General features: G+C 37.7%; 1 protein-coding gene across 13 annotated transcripts in view; it reads right to left on the reverse strand.

Annotated features, from left to right (window-relative positions):
* The window catches only part of LOC120539587 (C-terminal-binding protein 2), a 391,023-nt gene that overhangs the window by 18,154 nt on the left and 354,156 nt on the right, over positions 1-18,713 (reverse strand). For all 13 annotated transcript variants that reach the window (XM_039769855.1, XM_039769845.1, XM_039769816.1 and 10 more), the window contains one exon: positions 11,592-11,798. In XM_039769855.1, the coding sequence (XP_039625789.1) occupies positions 11,592-11,798 (207 nt within the window). The remainder of the gene's footprint in view (positions 1-11,591; positions 11,799-18,713) is intronic.

The raw sequence follows: 18,713 nt of genomic DNA on the forward strand, positions 1-18,713 counted from the left end.
AAGATATCTCAATATCAACATTAAATACTGAAAGATCTGCATCTTCCCCTTATTCATCAGTTGAGACTTTTGCCTTCATTTGGAAAGATCAATCCTGTGAACACACTTCCTGTTTGTGTATTGCTTGGATTTTATGGAAGTATCCATCCATTATCCCGTTATATCCTAACTAGAGGGTCACAGGGGTCTGCTGGAGCCAATCCCAGCCAATACAGGGTGCAAGGCAGGAAACAAACCCCGGGCAGGGTGCCAGCCTACCACAGGGCGAACACACACTCACACACCAAGCACACATTAGGAACAATTTAGAATCGCCAATGCACCTAACCTGCATGTCTTTGGACTGTGGGAGGAAACCTGAGTACCTGAAGGAAACCCACGCAGACACAGGGAGAACATGCAAACTACACGCAGAGAGGACGCAGGAAGAGAACCCTGGTCTCCTAACTGCGAGACAGCAGTGCTAACCACTGTGCAACAGTGCTATTTATTTAACAATATTTTAGCAAAAATTACATGTGTTTTCACCTCTTGAGCATATACTAGATAAGTGACATGGATTATGTAAGTAATGTGATATTTTTTCATGGCCATTCTAATGTCGTTTGCTGTTATCCAATTTTGGTAATCATTGGGTGTGATCTATCAACAACTTTGCAGTGTCAATTCTCCATTAAAACATGAGATTAAATTTTTTCTTGGCAATCACCACAAGAAACATGGACTAAGTAACAGATAAAAGAAATATGATTTTTGGTGAGTATTCCTTTAATGCAGAGATGCTTTTGCTTGTAACAGTGTAAAATATACTCTCAAGTTCAGTCCTGTGGGCCCCCTGTGGCTTCAGGTTTTTGTTTCAACCAGTTTCATACTCTTCGTCATCTTTACTTTTAATTGATATCACTGTTTAATTAACTGCTCTTTTAATTTCTTCTTTTATTTTGCATTCAGGAAAGCACATTTGAAATTGATTTATATGAAATTGATAAATGGTTGTATTTTTTATATATCTTTGCTTGATGCTTGTTTTCTTTTAAATTCATTTTTTACTGTACTGTTTGCTCTCTTAATTGTAACTGAATACTGACAGTGAATAACAAGCATAGCAGACACCAGTACAAACAACACAGAATGCTAGGGCAGCTATTCCAATTATTACTTTCCTATTAGTAAAACTAACTAAGGATAATCAGAAAACTAAAAAGGACAACATACTTAAAAGCAAAAAATGAATTCTTACGCATTTAACACACAAATACCTTTCTGCATACCTAGGTTTGTAATTTTTGAACTGACACTGAAACATACAAATACCAGCTTGCTTACTTAAGATAGGAGCTCAATTAAAAGAAGGAATTGGTTTGTTCAGGACAGACCTTGAGGACCACCGCTATAAATTAATTGATTATTGGGTTGCACAGTGGTTAGCCCTGCTGTCTCAAAGCTCCAGGACACTGGATTTAATCCCTAGTCTGGTCTCAGTCTGTGTATAGATTGCATTTTCCACCCATGTCTAGTTCTTGTTCTCCCATGTCCCAGAGAAACAAGTTAGGCTATTTGAGACATTAAATTGGTCTCTTGAAGGTGAGAATTGTTTCTGACAGACTGGCATTATGGACTAGTTTCTCCTTTGTACCTAAGGCCACAGGTATACAGTAGGTCCAGTCTCCCTGTGGCCCTAATTTAGGATAATCAGGTCATAAAATGGATGAATGGATTATTGATGTTGGTACCAGTGAAATCCAAAATATTCAGTGCATCACTGTGGTCTGTGCATTTGATAAGCTTTGAACGTGTATAAATACCCTGCTTATGAAATATTATTCTTTCATATACAACATACTGTCATATATGAGGGAAAAGCCTGTCACTTCCAAGGTCTAACTAATGGGTTTTGGGGGGAAGGAATTAAGAGCAGCATGAACAAACCTCGCCATCAACTGGGTTGGTTCCACAGCTTTTTAAAAACCCTGAATATACAAAGGGTCTTTCTGGGACCAGTGAGGGAATAAGGCAGACATGAGTGTCAAAATGAGCCCAAGCCTGACTAAATAAAGTAAAACAGAAATACAAGAACTAAATTGAGCTCTCTACGTGCTATTTACCTTTTAATTTAAAAGTTTCAACAACATATTTTTTTTCTATCTAATTATTATTATCATCGTTATTTTATATTGCTTGTCTTTCCTTGTCTTCATTATTGTGTCTGTGAGAAGGTACTTGAACTCAGAAATAATACCAAGAAGGTTCTTTTGTTCCAAGAATTTCTATAAAAACAATATTAAACCAAAATAATATCATTATAAAGTTACAAAAATTGCTACAAACCCTAGCATTTGAGAACCTCACTATCAGTGGACCATGGTCACACTGGAGTACAACCACTATTGACCTACTCAACCCTGGGACTTTTGAATTGTCCCTTCCACCATTTAAAATTCTGCAGGCTCTGACAGCACCTCTCAGCTAACACACACACACACACACACACAGAAAAGAGAAGAAGCATCCTACCCACTATAGGTTCATTAACACTCCACTTGTTCAAATGGGGTTCTCCTGGCATTGTCCAACATAGATAATATGATAAAACAAATTCTTTAATACAAGCTAACTATAAAATTGATATGTGTGTCATGATTGTCTTTTATTGTTTTTATTGTCATTATGTCACAGCTGTTGCTTTGGCGCAGCCTTGTAACTGGGAAAACCCCTCTACAGTGTCATTTCCAGCACTGAACCTGATCCATTTGTTCAGCTAACTCTACTTGCAGGACACAGTTGGCAAACAGACGGTTGCTCTATTTCTTCTTAATGTTTTATGATTAGTTTGAAAATGTGAATGTGTTGAATTTTTATTTGCAACCTTTAAAGCTCTCCCGTGTGATATGGAATCTCAATGTTCATGCTTTTCCTAAAATACTTTATGCTTTTCATTTTTGTTTAATTGTTGGAATTTTATTGTTTTAGAATATTAAATATAATATTGCATGGGGAGAAAGTACAAACTCCACAAATGATTTATAAGGTTATTATTTTGACATGTACAGAGTGCAGTGAAATTCTTGCTTGAATGTGCTAATCAACCTGCAGCATGTTGATTAGTGAATTCCTAACTAACTTACCTCAAAACTTCTTCCCTCTTCCCTGTTCATGTAAACTTTGGGCTTGGAATCACAAGTGCTTTAAAGCAAACCAACCAAGTAATAAAGAAAGAGATCAACACACCAACCAATGAAACCACACCAAAAACAAAAAAATCACAGAGAATTCTTCCTGTAAAAGCTTCTGTAAAACACTGTAACCTACCTGATATGGAGATGATGAGGAGGATAGCTAACAATTCTGTTATGAGGAACTAAAGACTGAACATCAATTTAAAAATAATATGTAATATTTAGAGAAATCAGAAGCAATGAATGTTTTACTCTATTTAAAATAAGGGCTGACTCATTGATAAATATCAGCATTGCAATTTCAATTTGTTCAACTCTTTGACTTTCAGTGGCCAGCAAAATGGTTGGCATTTAATTAATAGCAAAAAACAGTCGAAGAGATGTGTCTGTTTAATGACTAATGAACAACTAAAGAGGGGTCCCACTTTCAGTGCAGTAGTACAGTAGTTGTCAATAATACCAACTTATATCCAACTTTATCTCTATATCACATCACACTAATAATGGTTCAAAGGTAAGTATGTTTCATATCTTAGCCATGTGTGTTATATATGTCCATCCATCCATTATCCAGCCCGCAATATCCTAACTACAGGGTCACGGGGGCTGGATCCCAGCCAACACAGGGCCCACCGCAGGGCATGCGCACACACACACACAATTTAGAATCCCTAATGCACCTTACATATGTTTGGACTGTGGGAGGAAACCGGAGCACAGGAGGAAACCCACGCAGACATAGGAAGAACATGCAAACTCCACGCAGGGAAGACCTGGGAAGAGAACCCGGGTCTCCTAACTGCGAGGCAGCAGCGTTACCCATTTTATTGTATTTCTGCTGGTTTCACTTCTCAATTGTTATTTGAGCTCTATCACATTAAATGTGTCTGGATTTGCTGTGTTTTGTGGGTGCAGACCCAGGAGGTGTGGCATCTATGATGTCATGTCTGTAGGCCTCACCTTCTGTCCGTTTACTCATAGGAATTGTGAGCCGGAAGGTGAGTATTATAGTTGTTGTAGTCTTATGTAAGTATTGGCTTTATCTGGATTTTCAAGTTTTTTACTCAGGTATTTGTTTTTTTTTTTTTTTTGGCTTCAGTGTTGTGACTTGTTTGCTTAGGATTCCCTTTTAAGCAACTCCTTATGGTTGCTTCTTTTGCTCTGAGAAGCATTGCCTTGTCCTTTTCTATTCTTGACTAATAAATTGTTTTATATATAAAGATTTCTTTGCACTTTTCTGTGTACAAGTGGAAAGTTAACTGTCATCCTTCTTGTGTGGATTTTTCACGGATTTTGAGACAGTTAAATTTGTTTTTGGGGTTAAAATCCCCTTTGGGCCTCCAAAGTCTGAGGTAGGCCACTGGAGCTGGGACTAAGCCCAATTAGTGTGAGGCCTTTTCTATGCAGGGAAAGCAGGCCTAGCCTGGCTAGTAAAGCCTTTTGTGGAACATTTGGAGATGTCACTTCCTTTTGCCCTGTCTGGAATTCTCATCCACAACAATGTGTAGTTTCTCTCCCCACTTAAGACAATTTCAAGGTAATCATGCTGACAAAACCATTTGTATTTGTGTCTAAAATACTGCATTTGCATGTGATATTAGCTGAAGTATGATTTATTACCTTGAATATAATCAAAACACTTATCAGTGCCATATATTCATTCACATTCAGTGTGCTTACATGCACTTTAATAACCTAATAACCTGGCTTTTCACAGAAACCCAGTTTTATAAATGCCATGTAAATCCTTACTCTGGTTAGGGTAACCAAGTTAACTGAGTAACCCAGTTATTTGGCCATGAAAGCCCTTAACTGGGTAATAGTTAATGATTCTGTAGTCTGCACATGACTGAACTCTGTTAGCTTGTGCATGTCTTAGCTTGGCATAGCTTTTAACAGCCATAGGTAGACAAGGGTGTAAGCACCCACAAAGATAAATTTGATGAGGCAATTGGTCAGGTGATCGCATTATTCTTTCTCTTGATTGCAATAATCTATCTCAATATTTTAGAACATCAGTACATTTGTTGATAAGCTAAAGGTACAGTACTAAGCACAGCAGCACAATTGCAGGAGCAGTGCCTGGGGTTAACGCACTAAATGTAACTTGCCTTATGTAGTCCAATTAAGTATTAAAGTAACCAAACCCAATACTTATTTTATTGAAATATAAATAGTTGTGTTTATATTATCCCAGGGGATGAAAGTGATTTATTTCACAACATGTGAAGAACTAAATCAATGTATAAAATAATAGAATGATCATGTTTAGCTGCGTTTCTGGTAAGCTTCATGAAGATTTATATATAAGTTCAGGATTTAATAACAGATGCTGGCCAGTCACATGCAGTCTTCTTGTACAAAAGAAGAAAAAACAGCACAAACAAAGGCATATATAATGCATTACATTTTATAACAAGTAATTATATCACATTTTTAGTTACTGTACTTTTTTGTAATTAATGAGTAATGTAAAATATTTTTTCAGATTCACACTGGCTGATGAAGAAGTTTAACTCATTTTGACAAAGGAGAACTCGCTAATGAGACTTGCACATCAAAAAAATGGTGGTTGTTAAGAAACCAGGTGTCTGGCTTAACTGCATTACTCACCTTATCTTATGCGTCCCAATATCTAGAGTAATAAAAATTCACAACACACTATAAACAATCATTCAAATGTCATAATTACATATGCCTTCTGTTTCTCATGTTAAAAACAAATCCAAACTTTTAATCCACTTACACAATTCAGGGGTGTGGGGATATTGGCCATCCAAAATTGGATGGGGTCACTAACTCATTCCTCAACACAGTCATTCACACAGTACAAAGCCGAATTCTAGTTGTCAATTGACCTAACACAGCTGACTATGAGAAATGAGAGGAAAAGAGGAGCACCCAAACATTAACCTTCAAAGATACAGGGATAACACACAAACTTCATACAAGAGGTCTCTGGACACCTGGTTGGAATCTAAGAATTTTTCAGGAGGTTTCATGTAAATCTATAATATTTAAGTAGATATTTATATTAGATTTGTATAGATACACGTATAGTATTATTATTATTAGATATATATTTATATAGATCTTCTTCTTTCAGCTGCTCCCGTTAGGCATCGCCACAGTGGATCATCTTGTTCCATTTCTTTCTGTCCTCTGCATCTTGTTCTGTTACACCCATCACCTGCATGTCCTCTCTCACCCCATCCATAAACCTTTTCTTAGGCCTTCCTCTTTTTCTCTTGCCTGGCAGCTCTATCCTTAGCATCCTTTTCCCAATATACTCAGCATCTCTCCTCTGCACATGTCCAAATCAGGGCAACACAATCTCACCTCTCTGACTTTGTCTCCCAACTGTCCAACTTGAGCCGACCCTTTAATGTACTCATTTCTAATCCTATCCATCCTTGTCACACCCGATGCATATCTTAGCATATTTAACTCTGCTACCTACAGCTTTGTCTCCTGCTTTCTGGTCAGTGCCGTCTCCAACCCATATAACATAGCTGGTCTCCCTACCGTCCTGTAGATCTTCCCTTTCATTCTTGATAACCGTCTGTCACAAATCACTCCTGACACTCTTCTCCACTCATTCTACCCTGCCAGCACTCTCTTCTTCACCTCTCTTCCACAGTCCCCATTACTCTGTACTGTTGATCCCAAGTATTTAAACTCTTCCACCTTCGCCAACTCTACTCCTTGCATCCTCACCATTCCACTGACCTCCCTCTCATTTACACACATGTATTCTGTCTTGTTCCTACTGACCTTCATTCCTCTCCTCTCTAAAGCATATCTCCACCTCTCCAGGGTCTCCTCAACCAGCTCCCTTCTATCACTACAGATCACAATGTCATCAGCAAACAGCATAGTCCAAGGAGACTCCTGTTTAATCTCGTCTGTCAACCTGTCCATCACCATTGCAAATAAGAAAGAGCTCAGAGACGATCCCTGATGTAATCCCACCTCCACATTGAATGCATCTGCCACTCCTACCGCAGACCTCACCACTGTAACACTTCCCTCGTACATATCCTGTACAACTCTTACATACTTCTCTGCCACTCCTGACTTCCTCATACAATACCACAACTCCCTTCGAGGCACCCTGCCTTATGCTTTCTCCAGGTCCACAAAGACGCAATGCAACTCCTTCTGGCCTTCTCTATACTTCTCCATCAACATCCTCTGAGCAAACATTGCATCTGTGGTGCTCTTTCTTGGCATGAAACCATACTGCTGCCCACTAATCATCACCTCACTTCTTAACCTAGCTTACACTACTCTTTCTCATACCTTCATGCTGTGGCTCATCAATTTTTTCCCCCTGTAGTTACTACAGTTCTGCACATCCCCCTTATTCTTAAATATCAGCACCAGTACATTTCTTCTCCACTCCTTAGACATTCTCTCACTTTCCAAGATTCCATTAAACAATCTGGTTAAAAACTCCACTGCCATCTCACCTAAACACCTCCATACTTCCACAGGTATGTCATCTGGACCAACGGCTTTTCCATTCTTCATCCTCTTCATAGGTGTCCTTACTTCCTCCTTGCTAATCTGTTGCACTTCCTGATTCACTATCTCCACATCATCCAACCTCTTTTCTCTCTCGTTCTCTTCATTCAAAAGCCTCTCAAAGTACTCTTTCCATCTGCTCAACACACTCTCCTCGCTTGTGAATACATTTCCATCTTTATCCTTTATTACCCTAACCTGCTGCACATCTTTCCCAGCTCGGTCCCTCTGTCTAGCCAATCAGTAAAGGTCCTTTTCTCTGTCCTTAGTGTCCAACCTCTCATACGACTCATCATACACTTTTCTTTAGCTTTTGCCACCTCTCTTTTCACCTTGTGCCTTGTACTCTTGTCTATTTCTGCATCTCTCTGACTATCCCACATCTTCGACATCCTCTTCCTCTGTATACTCTCCTTTACTTCCCCATTCCACCACCAGGTTTCCTTTTCTTCTGTCCAGATGTCACTCCAAGCACCCTTCTTGCTGTCACCCTTACTACATATGCTGTAGTTTCCTAACTGTCTGGTAACTCTTCACTACCACCCAGTGCCTGTCTCACCTTCTCCCTAAACTCAACCTTGTAGTCTTCCTTTTTCAAATTCCACCATTTGATCCTTGGCTCTGCCCTCACTCTCTTCCTCTTCTTGATCTCCAACGTCATCCTACAGACCACCATCCTATGCTGCTTAACTACACTTTCCCCTGCCACCACTTTGCAGTCTTCAATCTCCTTCAGATTGACTCCACTGCATATGATGTAATCTACCTGTGTGCATCTTCCTCCACTCTTGTACGTCACCCTATGTTCCTCCCTCTTCTTAAAATAAGTATTCACTACAGCCATGTCCATCCTTTTGGCAAAATCCACTATCCTCTGACCCATTGCACACCCAACTTGCGGGGCATATGCACTAACAACATTCATCATCACACCTCCAATTTCCAACTTCATAATCATTACTCTGTCTGACACTCTTTTCTCCTCCAAAACACTCTTGACATACTGTTCCTTCAGAATAACCCCTACTCCATTTCACCTCCCATCCACACCATGATAAAACAATTTGAATCCACCTCCGATCCACCCGGCCTTACTCCCCTTCCATTTAGTCACAATATATCAACCTTCCTACTCTCCATCATATTGGCTAACTCTCTCAACTTACCAGTCATACTGCCAACATTCAAAGTTCCTTACACCGGATGCCCTTCCTGATGTAACCCTGGCCATTTATCCGGGCTTGCGACCGGCACAAACAAACACACTGGTATATATATATATATATATATATATATATATATATATATATATATATATATATATATATATATATATATATATATTTATTTATTTTCAAGACTGCACAGGTAAATTTATTTTAGCAATTTTTTACTGACTTTAACTTAAAAGATGTTTTGTATCATTTACTCAAGGGTTATTGAGATACTTAAGGCTACATGAATGATACTTACTTGGCAAATGCTGCTGCAATCAGCTATGTGCACCAGAATGAAACACTGATAAAATGATTCACATTCAGATTTTATGAGTAGAAAATAGAGCTGGATGACCTGAGAAGGGAATACCTTGAGTATTCTATTTTTCTGCAGAAAAAAATTATAAATAAAGACACCATCTGTCTGCAGTGTGCTTGTGGGAATGGACAAATGGTCAAATCACGAATGTAAATAAGGCTGCTCTTGCTGTGACAACTCTGGGGTTTAGTCCAATTGCAATAAAACCAGTGATGTGGTCTGAAAAGATTTACAGTGCAAATACAATACAAATGCATGTTACCTCAAGTGTGGGCTACTTCGCTGTCACCTATCAGCACTGCCAGCATTTGAAGATAAGCTAATTTCCCAGCCATCTTTGCGTTAAGTGCAACTTTAATTATCCATGACTACGGCAACTGTCTAGCTCAGAGAGCAGGGGTCTGACACCGCTTTAATAAACTATTTCTACTAAAGGAGACATCTGCGATGTAATAATAAAAGTCATTATACTCAATGCCACTGACGCTCAGTATCATCCAAATCAACCTTATAATAACTGTCTACTGCATTAAAAGTGACTCATCTTATACATTTATTTGCTTCCTTATTTTTTTCTCTCTAAAATTATGTCACTTTTAGGGTTTCATGATAAAAATTTGGCACTTCTTAAGACAAATGACTTTACTATGTACTATCTGTTCAGCAAAACTCCCTTTAGAAAAGGGGATTAGGTATTTTATTGTGTTATAAAAAATATAATATATAGACCACAATGCTTTCTGATTAGCTCTATGTATAATTATTTCAGCTAGTAATGCCAATTACCTGATTTTCTAGTATTTTAGAAAGAAAATAATCACCGTACAAACAAATATTTTTTCATATGGCACATTTCTACACCATCCTAACCACCCCAAGGCTCTTTATAAGGACAGTTATACAGCACAGCTGTTTACATGTATTTATGAGCAAATCGAGCATATGCACTTTAAGTTACTTACAGGGGTCACATGGTGAGTCAGATGCTGTAATTGAATATGTATTGTTACAGTTTAAAGTCCAATGCCTTAGCCACTGCACCACACACCCCATCTGTTTAATGGTTAATATTAACAGAGTAGTTATGGATACAAGTTGAAAAAAAAAGCAAAAATGTTCATCATAGGTGCGAAATTAGAAATCAGAGGACATCTCTTTTAGCCTAGCAAGTTTTATATTCCATGCGTGGAAAGGCTAAATTTGCACAGTCGTCATGTAACACAATAATGAAATACATACTGACAACAGTTTTTCTTTACAAGCTAAATTTGCAATAAAACAACATCCCATTCATTCATTTTTTTCAGCCCGTTTATCCATTTTATTGTCATGGTGAGCTAAAGCCTATCCTAGCATTACTAGGTGGAGGTAAGAAACCAAGATGAAGTTGTGTGCCAGCTCACTACCAAGAACAATCACACACACATTAACCAGTTAAAGAAACATGTCAGCTTTGGAAGGAAACTTGGAGTACCATGGGGGGAACAACATGCAGGCACAGACAGGATGTGCAAAGTCCACAGGGGCTTAAGCTGTGAGGTATCCCTGCTAACCATTGGGCCACCCTATCCCTTTATAGTATGCTTAATCCACATGCAGGTTTACTGAAGTTCCCAATATCACAAAATGACTTTGAGAAGCAGAAATAAAAATATGAGTATCAAAAGAAAAACATATGCATAATTGTGGAACATGTAAACTCCAATGGAATAGGATCTGAACCAGGATCTTTTAGGCAGCAACGCTAACCACTATGACACACCACAAGATCAACTAGTTACTCTATGAGTAATCATATTGGATGTGCTGTTTTATTTTTGTCACGTAAAGAAAAGTGTTTTTCTATGCGTCAAATCTTGAAAATATCTGAGCAGTTACAGAAGTTACATTCTATGCCAACATGCTACCCTTTTAGATAAAGAATGACACTATGTTGTTCTCTGTGCTGAAAGTTCTTGAATTGTGAGGGGTAGTTTGTGTCACAGCCGAGAGTGGGTTATCAGTAAATACAGTGATTCCATGTAACAAGGGTGCCTTGAGATGCGGCTAACCTCCAAAGTAAAATCTGGTTTCCATTCCATCTCTCCATTTTAGGCAAATCCCACTTAAATTATACTTCTTAAAATGGATGTTGCATTAAAGTGGAATGTATAAATGCTTAAAATTTTTTAGTGCTGTGGTAACTTCATTGATGGACAATTAAATGTTGTTCAACACGTTATCCCCTAATCCTTTTAAGCACAGTTTGATCCTTTATATTTTACTACATTCACACCATAAATGACCAAACTGTGTCAAAAGTTTTTGTGACTGAACTCAGACAACTAACAATATTCCAGGAGCATCTCTTACCAAAGCCAATTAATCCCAGGGTCTCTCCACGGATGCGGGCTGCACCAGATGCCACTTCCCGGATTTGCTCAACACTCTGCACTCGAGTTCCTTCCCGCAATGCCTGATACAGCCAGGTGTTTCGCCGGTATAAGTTTAAGATGTGGCACATTGTTGAATCAGCAGTTTCTTCCACCGCTGCTGATGGGATATTGCATACCGCAATACCTGAAAGTGAAAAGACAGTTATTAAAAACACAGTGAAATTCAGGGTGTGTACAATCAAACTCTCTTGAGGCTTGTTTTCAAGAAGTGCCTGTACTTGTGGGCCAAGGTGTGAAATAGCAGAAGAGGTTTTTAGAAGCAAAACCTGGGAGAACAAGAAGTTTTACAGCTGACAATGAGAACTAAATATGCAAACAGGGGGTTTCTAGGGACTATGTGCCTGTGCATGAAATACATCATGCAGCTGAGATGATCTGCACTTTATAAACTTGTGTAATAAAAATATAGAAATCATAAAGAAACAAAAATACTCAGTTCTAAAAGAGCCGCCAACATTGTAATTTCTTCCGATAAATCTTCAATTCTCTCTCTGTAATATCTTCGGCAGAATCCATTTCATCGGCAGTAGTAAGCATTTTTCTAATTAATTCTTGTGCTATCGATTCACCAATCAGTAACTAGAGGGCGTGTTACAGCCCACCCTCTCAACTTTGACGAGTGAAAGTGACAGTTTTATTTCAAGCCGTATTTCATGACGGTTTGCAGGAATGTTACGGACAAAATGAAATAAATAAATAAGCAACGAAAAACATATTTCGTGACACATTTATTTATTAAGGCTCTCATTTCATGACACATTTATTTATTTATGCTCACATTTCACAGTACTTTTATTTATTTACGCATTTATTTATTTATTTCATTTTGTCCGAAATATTCCTCCATACTCACTCACTCACCCATCAACAAAAACATTTCTCACTTTGTTAAAAAAAACAGAAATTTGGCAGGATGGTACATTGAAGTCAATAGGTACCTACCAAGAAAGGGCATTTCAATATGTCAGTATTTAGGGATAGAAAAAAAAAATGCAATAGAAAAACTAAATATCCCAAAATCTAAAAAATGGTTTGACTGAAAAAAAAGCTAGAAAAAACAAAATTAATTGACCCTTTTTTTATTTGTCAATAATAATTCTGTAGCGGGTAGGCTATGCTAATGAGCATGGTGTGTCCTCTTTTTGGCTCAGCTCTGAGAAAGCATTGCAGACAGAAATGGAATTTGCTGGCAATGCTGCCAGCAGAAATGATGGGTAAGTACATGAAGAGTGGCACTGACCAGTAGGGTGGATGGATGAGTGAAGCTGAAGTTAAGACACAATTCATCAGTGACTTGTACATATAAACTGTTAGGTACAATAATCTTATCTTTGTCATACACTGAAAGTCTATTAGCTAGGATACCTAATTATAAATGCATTTTATGGTATAATGCAGAGAACTTCAGTATTGTTGTATGCGACGTGGAATGTGCAGCATTCAACATTTATTGCATGAATTTTCATGCTGTTTTTATATTAATGACACAACGTGAACATGTACTTAAAGTATAAAGTTTATTAAAAAATAATTTAAGGGTCAGACTTAGAAACTGAATATGTAACGCTGTATAACTGTGGCATGTATAATTAAATAAAGTACACATTCCTTTTATTTCTCAAACAGTGAGCTCAATAGCTCATAACCTGGTCAGTGAATCTGAAGATGTCAGCATGAATTCATCCCTAACCCCTTTTGACTAAAAATTTGTTTTGTTGTTTCCTGCCAATAAACCTCAATGAGCTTCTCAGCAGTAGGAGGTTCCCAAGGGGTTGTGCCTTGGCCAGGAATTTTAACAGTTCACTTCCATCAGTCTTGGCTTCTTGTCATTTTCATACTGGCAACATGGTCTTAACAGCTGGGACCACAGACTTACTAGGCCAAAAGGAGATGTGCCAGGACCTTATAAAGAAACCATTAAACTGTACCAGTCCTAACTTCTAGAGAGGGTCATATCACAAGATGTACAGTGCATCCGGAAAGTATTCACAGTGCATCACTTTTTCCACATTTTGTTTGTTACAGCCTTATTCCAAAATGGATTAAATTCATTTTTTTCCTCAGAATTCTAAACTCAACACCCCATAATGACAACGTGAAAAAAGTTTACTTGTGGTTTTTGCATATTTATTAAAAATAAAAAAACTGAGAAATCACATGTACACAAGTATTCACAGCCTTTGCTCAATACTTTGTCGATGCACCTTTGGCAGCAATTACAGCCTCAAGTCTTTTTGAATATGATGCCACAAGCTTGGCACACCTATCCTTGGCCAGTTTCGCCCATTCCTCTTTGCAGCACCTCTCAAGCTCCATCCAGGCGGGCTGCCATGTGCCTTTTACTAAGGAGTGGCTTCCGTCTGGCCACTCTACCATACAGGCCTGATTGGTGGTTTGCTGCAGAGATGGTTGTCCTTCTGTAAACTTCTCCTCTCTCCACAGAGGACCTCTGGAGCTCTGACAGAGTGACCATCGTGTTCTTGGTCACCTCCCTGACTAAGGCCCTTCTCCCCAGATCGCTCAGTTTAGATGGCCGGCCAGCTCTAGGAAGAGTCCTGGTGGTTTCGAACTTCTTCTACTTATGGATGATGGAGGCCACTGTGCTCATTGGGACCTTCAAAGCAGCAGAAATTTTTCTGTAACCTTCCCCAGATTTGTGCCTCGAGACAATCCTGTCTCGGAGGTCTACAGACAGTTCCTTTGACTTCATGCTTGGTTTGTGCTCTGACATGAACTGTCAACTGTAGGACCTTATATAGACAGGTGTTGTGCCTTTCCAAATCGTGTCCAATCAACTGAATTTACCACAGGTGGACTCCAATTAAGCTGCAGAAACATCTCAAGGATGATCAGGGGAAACAGGATGCACCTGAGCTCAATTTTGAGCTTCATGGCAAAGGCTGTGAATACTTATGTACATATGATTTCTCAGTTTTTTTATTTTTAATAAATTTGCAAAAACCTCAAGTACACTTTTTTCACGTTGTCATTATGGGGTGTTGTGTGTAGAATTCTGAGGAAAAAAATTAATTCAATCCATTTTGGAATAAGGCTGTAACATAACAAAATGTGGAAAAACTGATGCACTGTGAATACTTTCCGGATGCACTGTAAGTAAGCAGCAAATAATCTTGAACAGACAGGCAAGATGCCAGAAGGTGTATGGTGTTGTCAAATTTATATGTGAGCTAAACCACTAAAAACGTATTCACATCTGCATGTACAGATTTATGAAGTAAATCGTATGAAGATGCTTCCTCATAACCTGAACAGTCACTGGAACTTGGTATGTTGTGTTTTACATGATACTTTCTAGCCATCCCACGAACTGGGCACAAATTGACACACCAGGACACAGTATGCAGTGGGTTAACAATCGGATTGCTCCTAAGCTTTATATCTCAACCTTGTACTAAATGTATTAAAAAAATAAACATTCACATTGATTTTTTTAATTCGAGTAATGTCTTTGAGCAAGAAGACATGTTTCAATTAATTTAAATTTAACAGTATTTAGTACAAAAGTGCTGATCATTGTGAGTCGATGTCTGCATTAGCAGTCTCAAAATGGAACAGCAAAATCTTCATCTAGCATCATCAAAGCCCAAGTCTTCAGGAATGTAAATCTTTGAGAAATCAAGCATGTTATTAAAATCGGAATACACAAATCAATCCATCCACCCATTTGTTAATATGATGATCTCTGGATCAGGGTGTACATGGTACTAGTGGGACTGTGTTGGGTGCAAAATGGGACCCATCCCTGGATAGAGTGCCAACCCATCACAGGGTTCATGGCTAATGTAAAGATACCAACTAACCTGGCATGCTTGCTTTTGGGATGTCAGAGGAAAAAGTGTTAAACCAATCCAGGCACAGGGCAGAATGTGTAAATCCCATGGTAAAATAAATATTAACACCATCAAAACTATATTATTTAGTAATACCCATAAATAAGATCTCAAAAGGTTGAATGCATGATTTAGGATCTTATAGGGTTTAAAATAAAAGACACATCACCACTGTTTACACACTTTGCACCTTTGCAGTGGACAGAAAAGGAAATAAATACATAAAAACTGCAAAAATACCTAAATAATTTATATTGTATTTAGTTTAATTTAAAACACCATAGTGATAAAACAGCCTCTTGTCACTACTGAAATCATGTGCAATTCAATTGTTTCTGTTGGAGGTAATAAATAAATACTGCACTTCCATGTTTGGCTCATACCATATGTATCCAGCAAGAGGTCGCATGCTCCCTAGGATTGTGTTCTTTATTGAATGCAGAACAGACTCGACCCTTATACACATACATTTAGTAACCATAGTGGAAATAATTAGACAGAGAGTAATACAAAATGAAACATATGCATTTAACTTGCTTTAAAATGTAGCTTCCACTTCCAAATTACAATGTGGCATAATCATTTATTCATACATACCCAGGATGGAAAGAAGCCAATGGAACAGTACAATCATGATGATGAATGCACATTATCCATTCCAACAGAATGTAAGGTGGCACTGGGACGGCTTCTGGTTTCTTAGTGGTTCTTTTCCAATATAAATGCTCACATATTTTGCATAATTAGTGAACTTTTTATAAAATTTGCCAAGTATAGGTAACTGCCACCTGAGCTGTACTCCTCTCAGACCAACACAGCACCTGCTGTAACCATTCATCACTTCTGGGGACCACAGCTGTACTGTATACTGTACATTGATCAAAGAGGGCACATCAGCATTTTTTTTAAATAGCCTGCCTATGTGTCCTTCATGTGTTTCTGTCTCTCTTTCTGTTGTTTTGCCGTCACCATTGGTTGGGATAAACTGCACAGATCACAGTGGCACACTTTAAACATATTGCTACACCATGCTATGAATCTATCTAAATAGCACATTCAGTTCAAACGGGCATTTAATCAGCTTCTAAGAAAATGCAGTGCAATCAAAACTAAAATGAGTTCATTCTTACTGTTGTGTTGCATCTTACATTCATTGTACTGTACTAAAGTGTTGCGTTGGATCCATATTTGCTGGGTTAATTTGTGAACAGGACAAAACCGATTGACACATGAATACATAGATGGGTGGATAAATATTCTAAATGATTTTTCTTACATGGATATGCTGTCCTTCAACAAACCTGAAAACCAATAGGGAGGCTTGGCTATCACATAATTGCATTTTCATTGTATGGTTCAAATAGTAAGGTAAGAAGAAAAGTTAGCTGCAAAATTGATCCTCTATACTTTACCTGAAGAGCAACTACTTTAGTAATTTGCTATGCCAAACATTATGCACTTTAACTGTAATGTACTAGACCATCTTTTGTTTTTGCAAAGTAGACTGCAATTTTGTCAGTGCAAATTTAGCTTCAAAAGCACTCAAGATTACAGTAAACTTTGAAAACACAACATTTTTCAATTTTTTTTCAAGGTCTTAGAAATAATATGTTTTGGTAACAGCTCATCTTGTTATTTTCCTGATAGGCTTAGTGTAGACTCTTTCTATTGACAATCTCATCATTTCCATTTGGCAATGAACCACATTTGCCCCTGGCACCGAATGAACATGTTATCAGTGGCTTACTGCCAAGCTGCTTCTAATTATGTATAAATTAAGCCTCCATTTCCCAAACCAGTGTACCTTTATTGGCCCTGTTTCAAATGACTTTAAAAGGTGAAAGAAAAATGCAGGTGAAAAGTACCCCTCTAGAGTGTGTGAACAGAAGTTTCTCTTTATTTTTGTTAACAGAGTTTATTTTATTTCTATTGTATTTTTATCTCAGGTAAAATTCATAGCTACCAGTAAGCATTTGTGCTCAGGAGTATAGGAGTGATTGCCAAGCCATTCCCTTTGCTCTTCACTGCCCTTCTTGTGGTGGCAAGGCAGTTTAAAGGAATATTACACCCAAAAATCCAAAAATTACTTTTTATTTTAATTACCCATGTAGTTTGTAGTGATGCAGAGAAAAAAAATTAAACTCATGTTTTAATGCAGAACAGAAATAAACAAGTTTGTGATAAAATATAATTAAATGGTGACCAACACTGGACAACAACAACCAGTATGAAAACATCCATTTACATCAACATTTATTTGCTTGGTAGCAAGGTTATTATAGTTAAAGAAAACTAAAATCAAACTGAAACTATTATTAAAAAAAACATTTTCATAAACTGAAATAAAATAATTAACAAAACAGAAATGAAACACTAAAACTAAATAAAACTATTAAAGAAGCTGGAAAGACTAACTGAAATAAAATAATAATTTACTAAAAATATTTTTAGTTTTCGTTTTTGAATTAATATTCTTGCCATTAGTCTTTAACCCTGAAACAGAATGTCATCAACCACAAGCTGCCCGCATGTATTCATCCAGTGAAGAGCGGCTGGGGACGGAGTATGGGTGCTCACATAGTATTTGCTGTGACAGAGCAAGCTGAATACTGACGTATAAAGCTTGTGAAATAGAAAGCAGTTTACTGGCCACCTTTCTTTGGGATTGTTGTAACTCAAGATGTAATTCAAATGCCGGAAATTGGAATGTGTTGGTCAACAAAACCTTTAACATATGGACAGAAAAATCATGAGTGAGTAACATTTCAGTTACTCAAGTGCCTGCTTTTTGTTGACAGTAATTTACCTTCCACTTCGCACAGGAGAAATCATTTTTACTTTCTCATATACGAAGTAGAAAGAAAGTATAGTTTTCTTCTTCTTCTATCAGCTGCTCAAGTTAGGGGTTGCCACAGCGGATCATCTTTTTCCATAAGAGAAAGTATGGTAATCATGAAAAAAATCTGACCTTGAGATTTTAATGAATCTTGACGTTTTAGACATCCCTGAGTACGAAAACACCATTTTTTGGAATTATGTCTGTGTGTGTGTAAACACGTTAACTCAAAAACACAACAAGATAGATGGATGAAATTCGGCATGTGGTTGTTAAACCAAAATTATAGATCTGTATTAAGTTTTGTGTCAAATCCATCAACTAGAAGTGGCATTTTACCTGAATAAATACT

The sequence above is a fragment of the Polypterus senegalus genome, chromosome 1 (assembly GCF_016835505.1).
Source record: "Polypterus senegalus isolate Bchr_013 chromosome 1, ASM1683550v1, whole genome shotgun sequence".
In the NCBI taxonomy this organism is placed as follows: Eukaryota; Metazoa; Chordata; class Cladistia; order Polypteriformes; family Polypteridae; genus Polypterus; species Polypterus senegalus.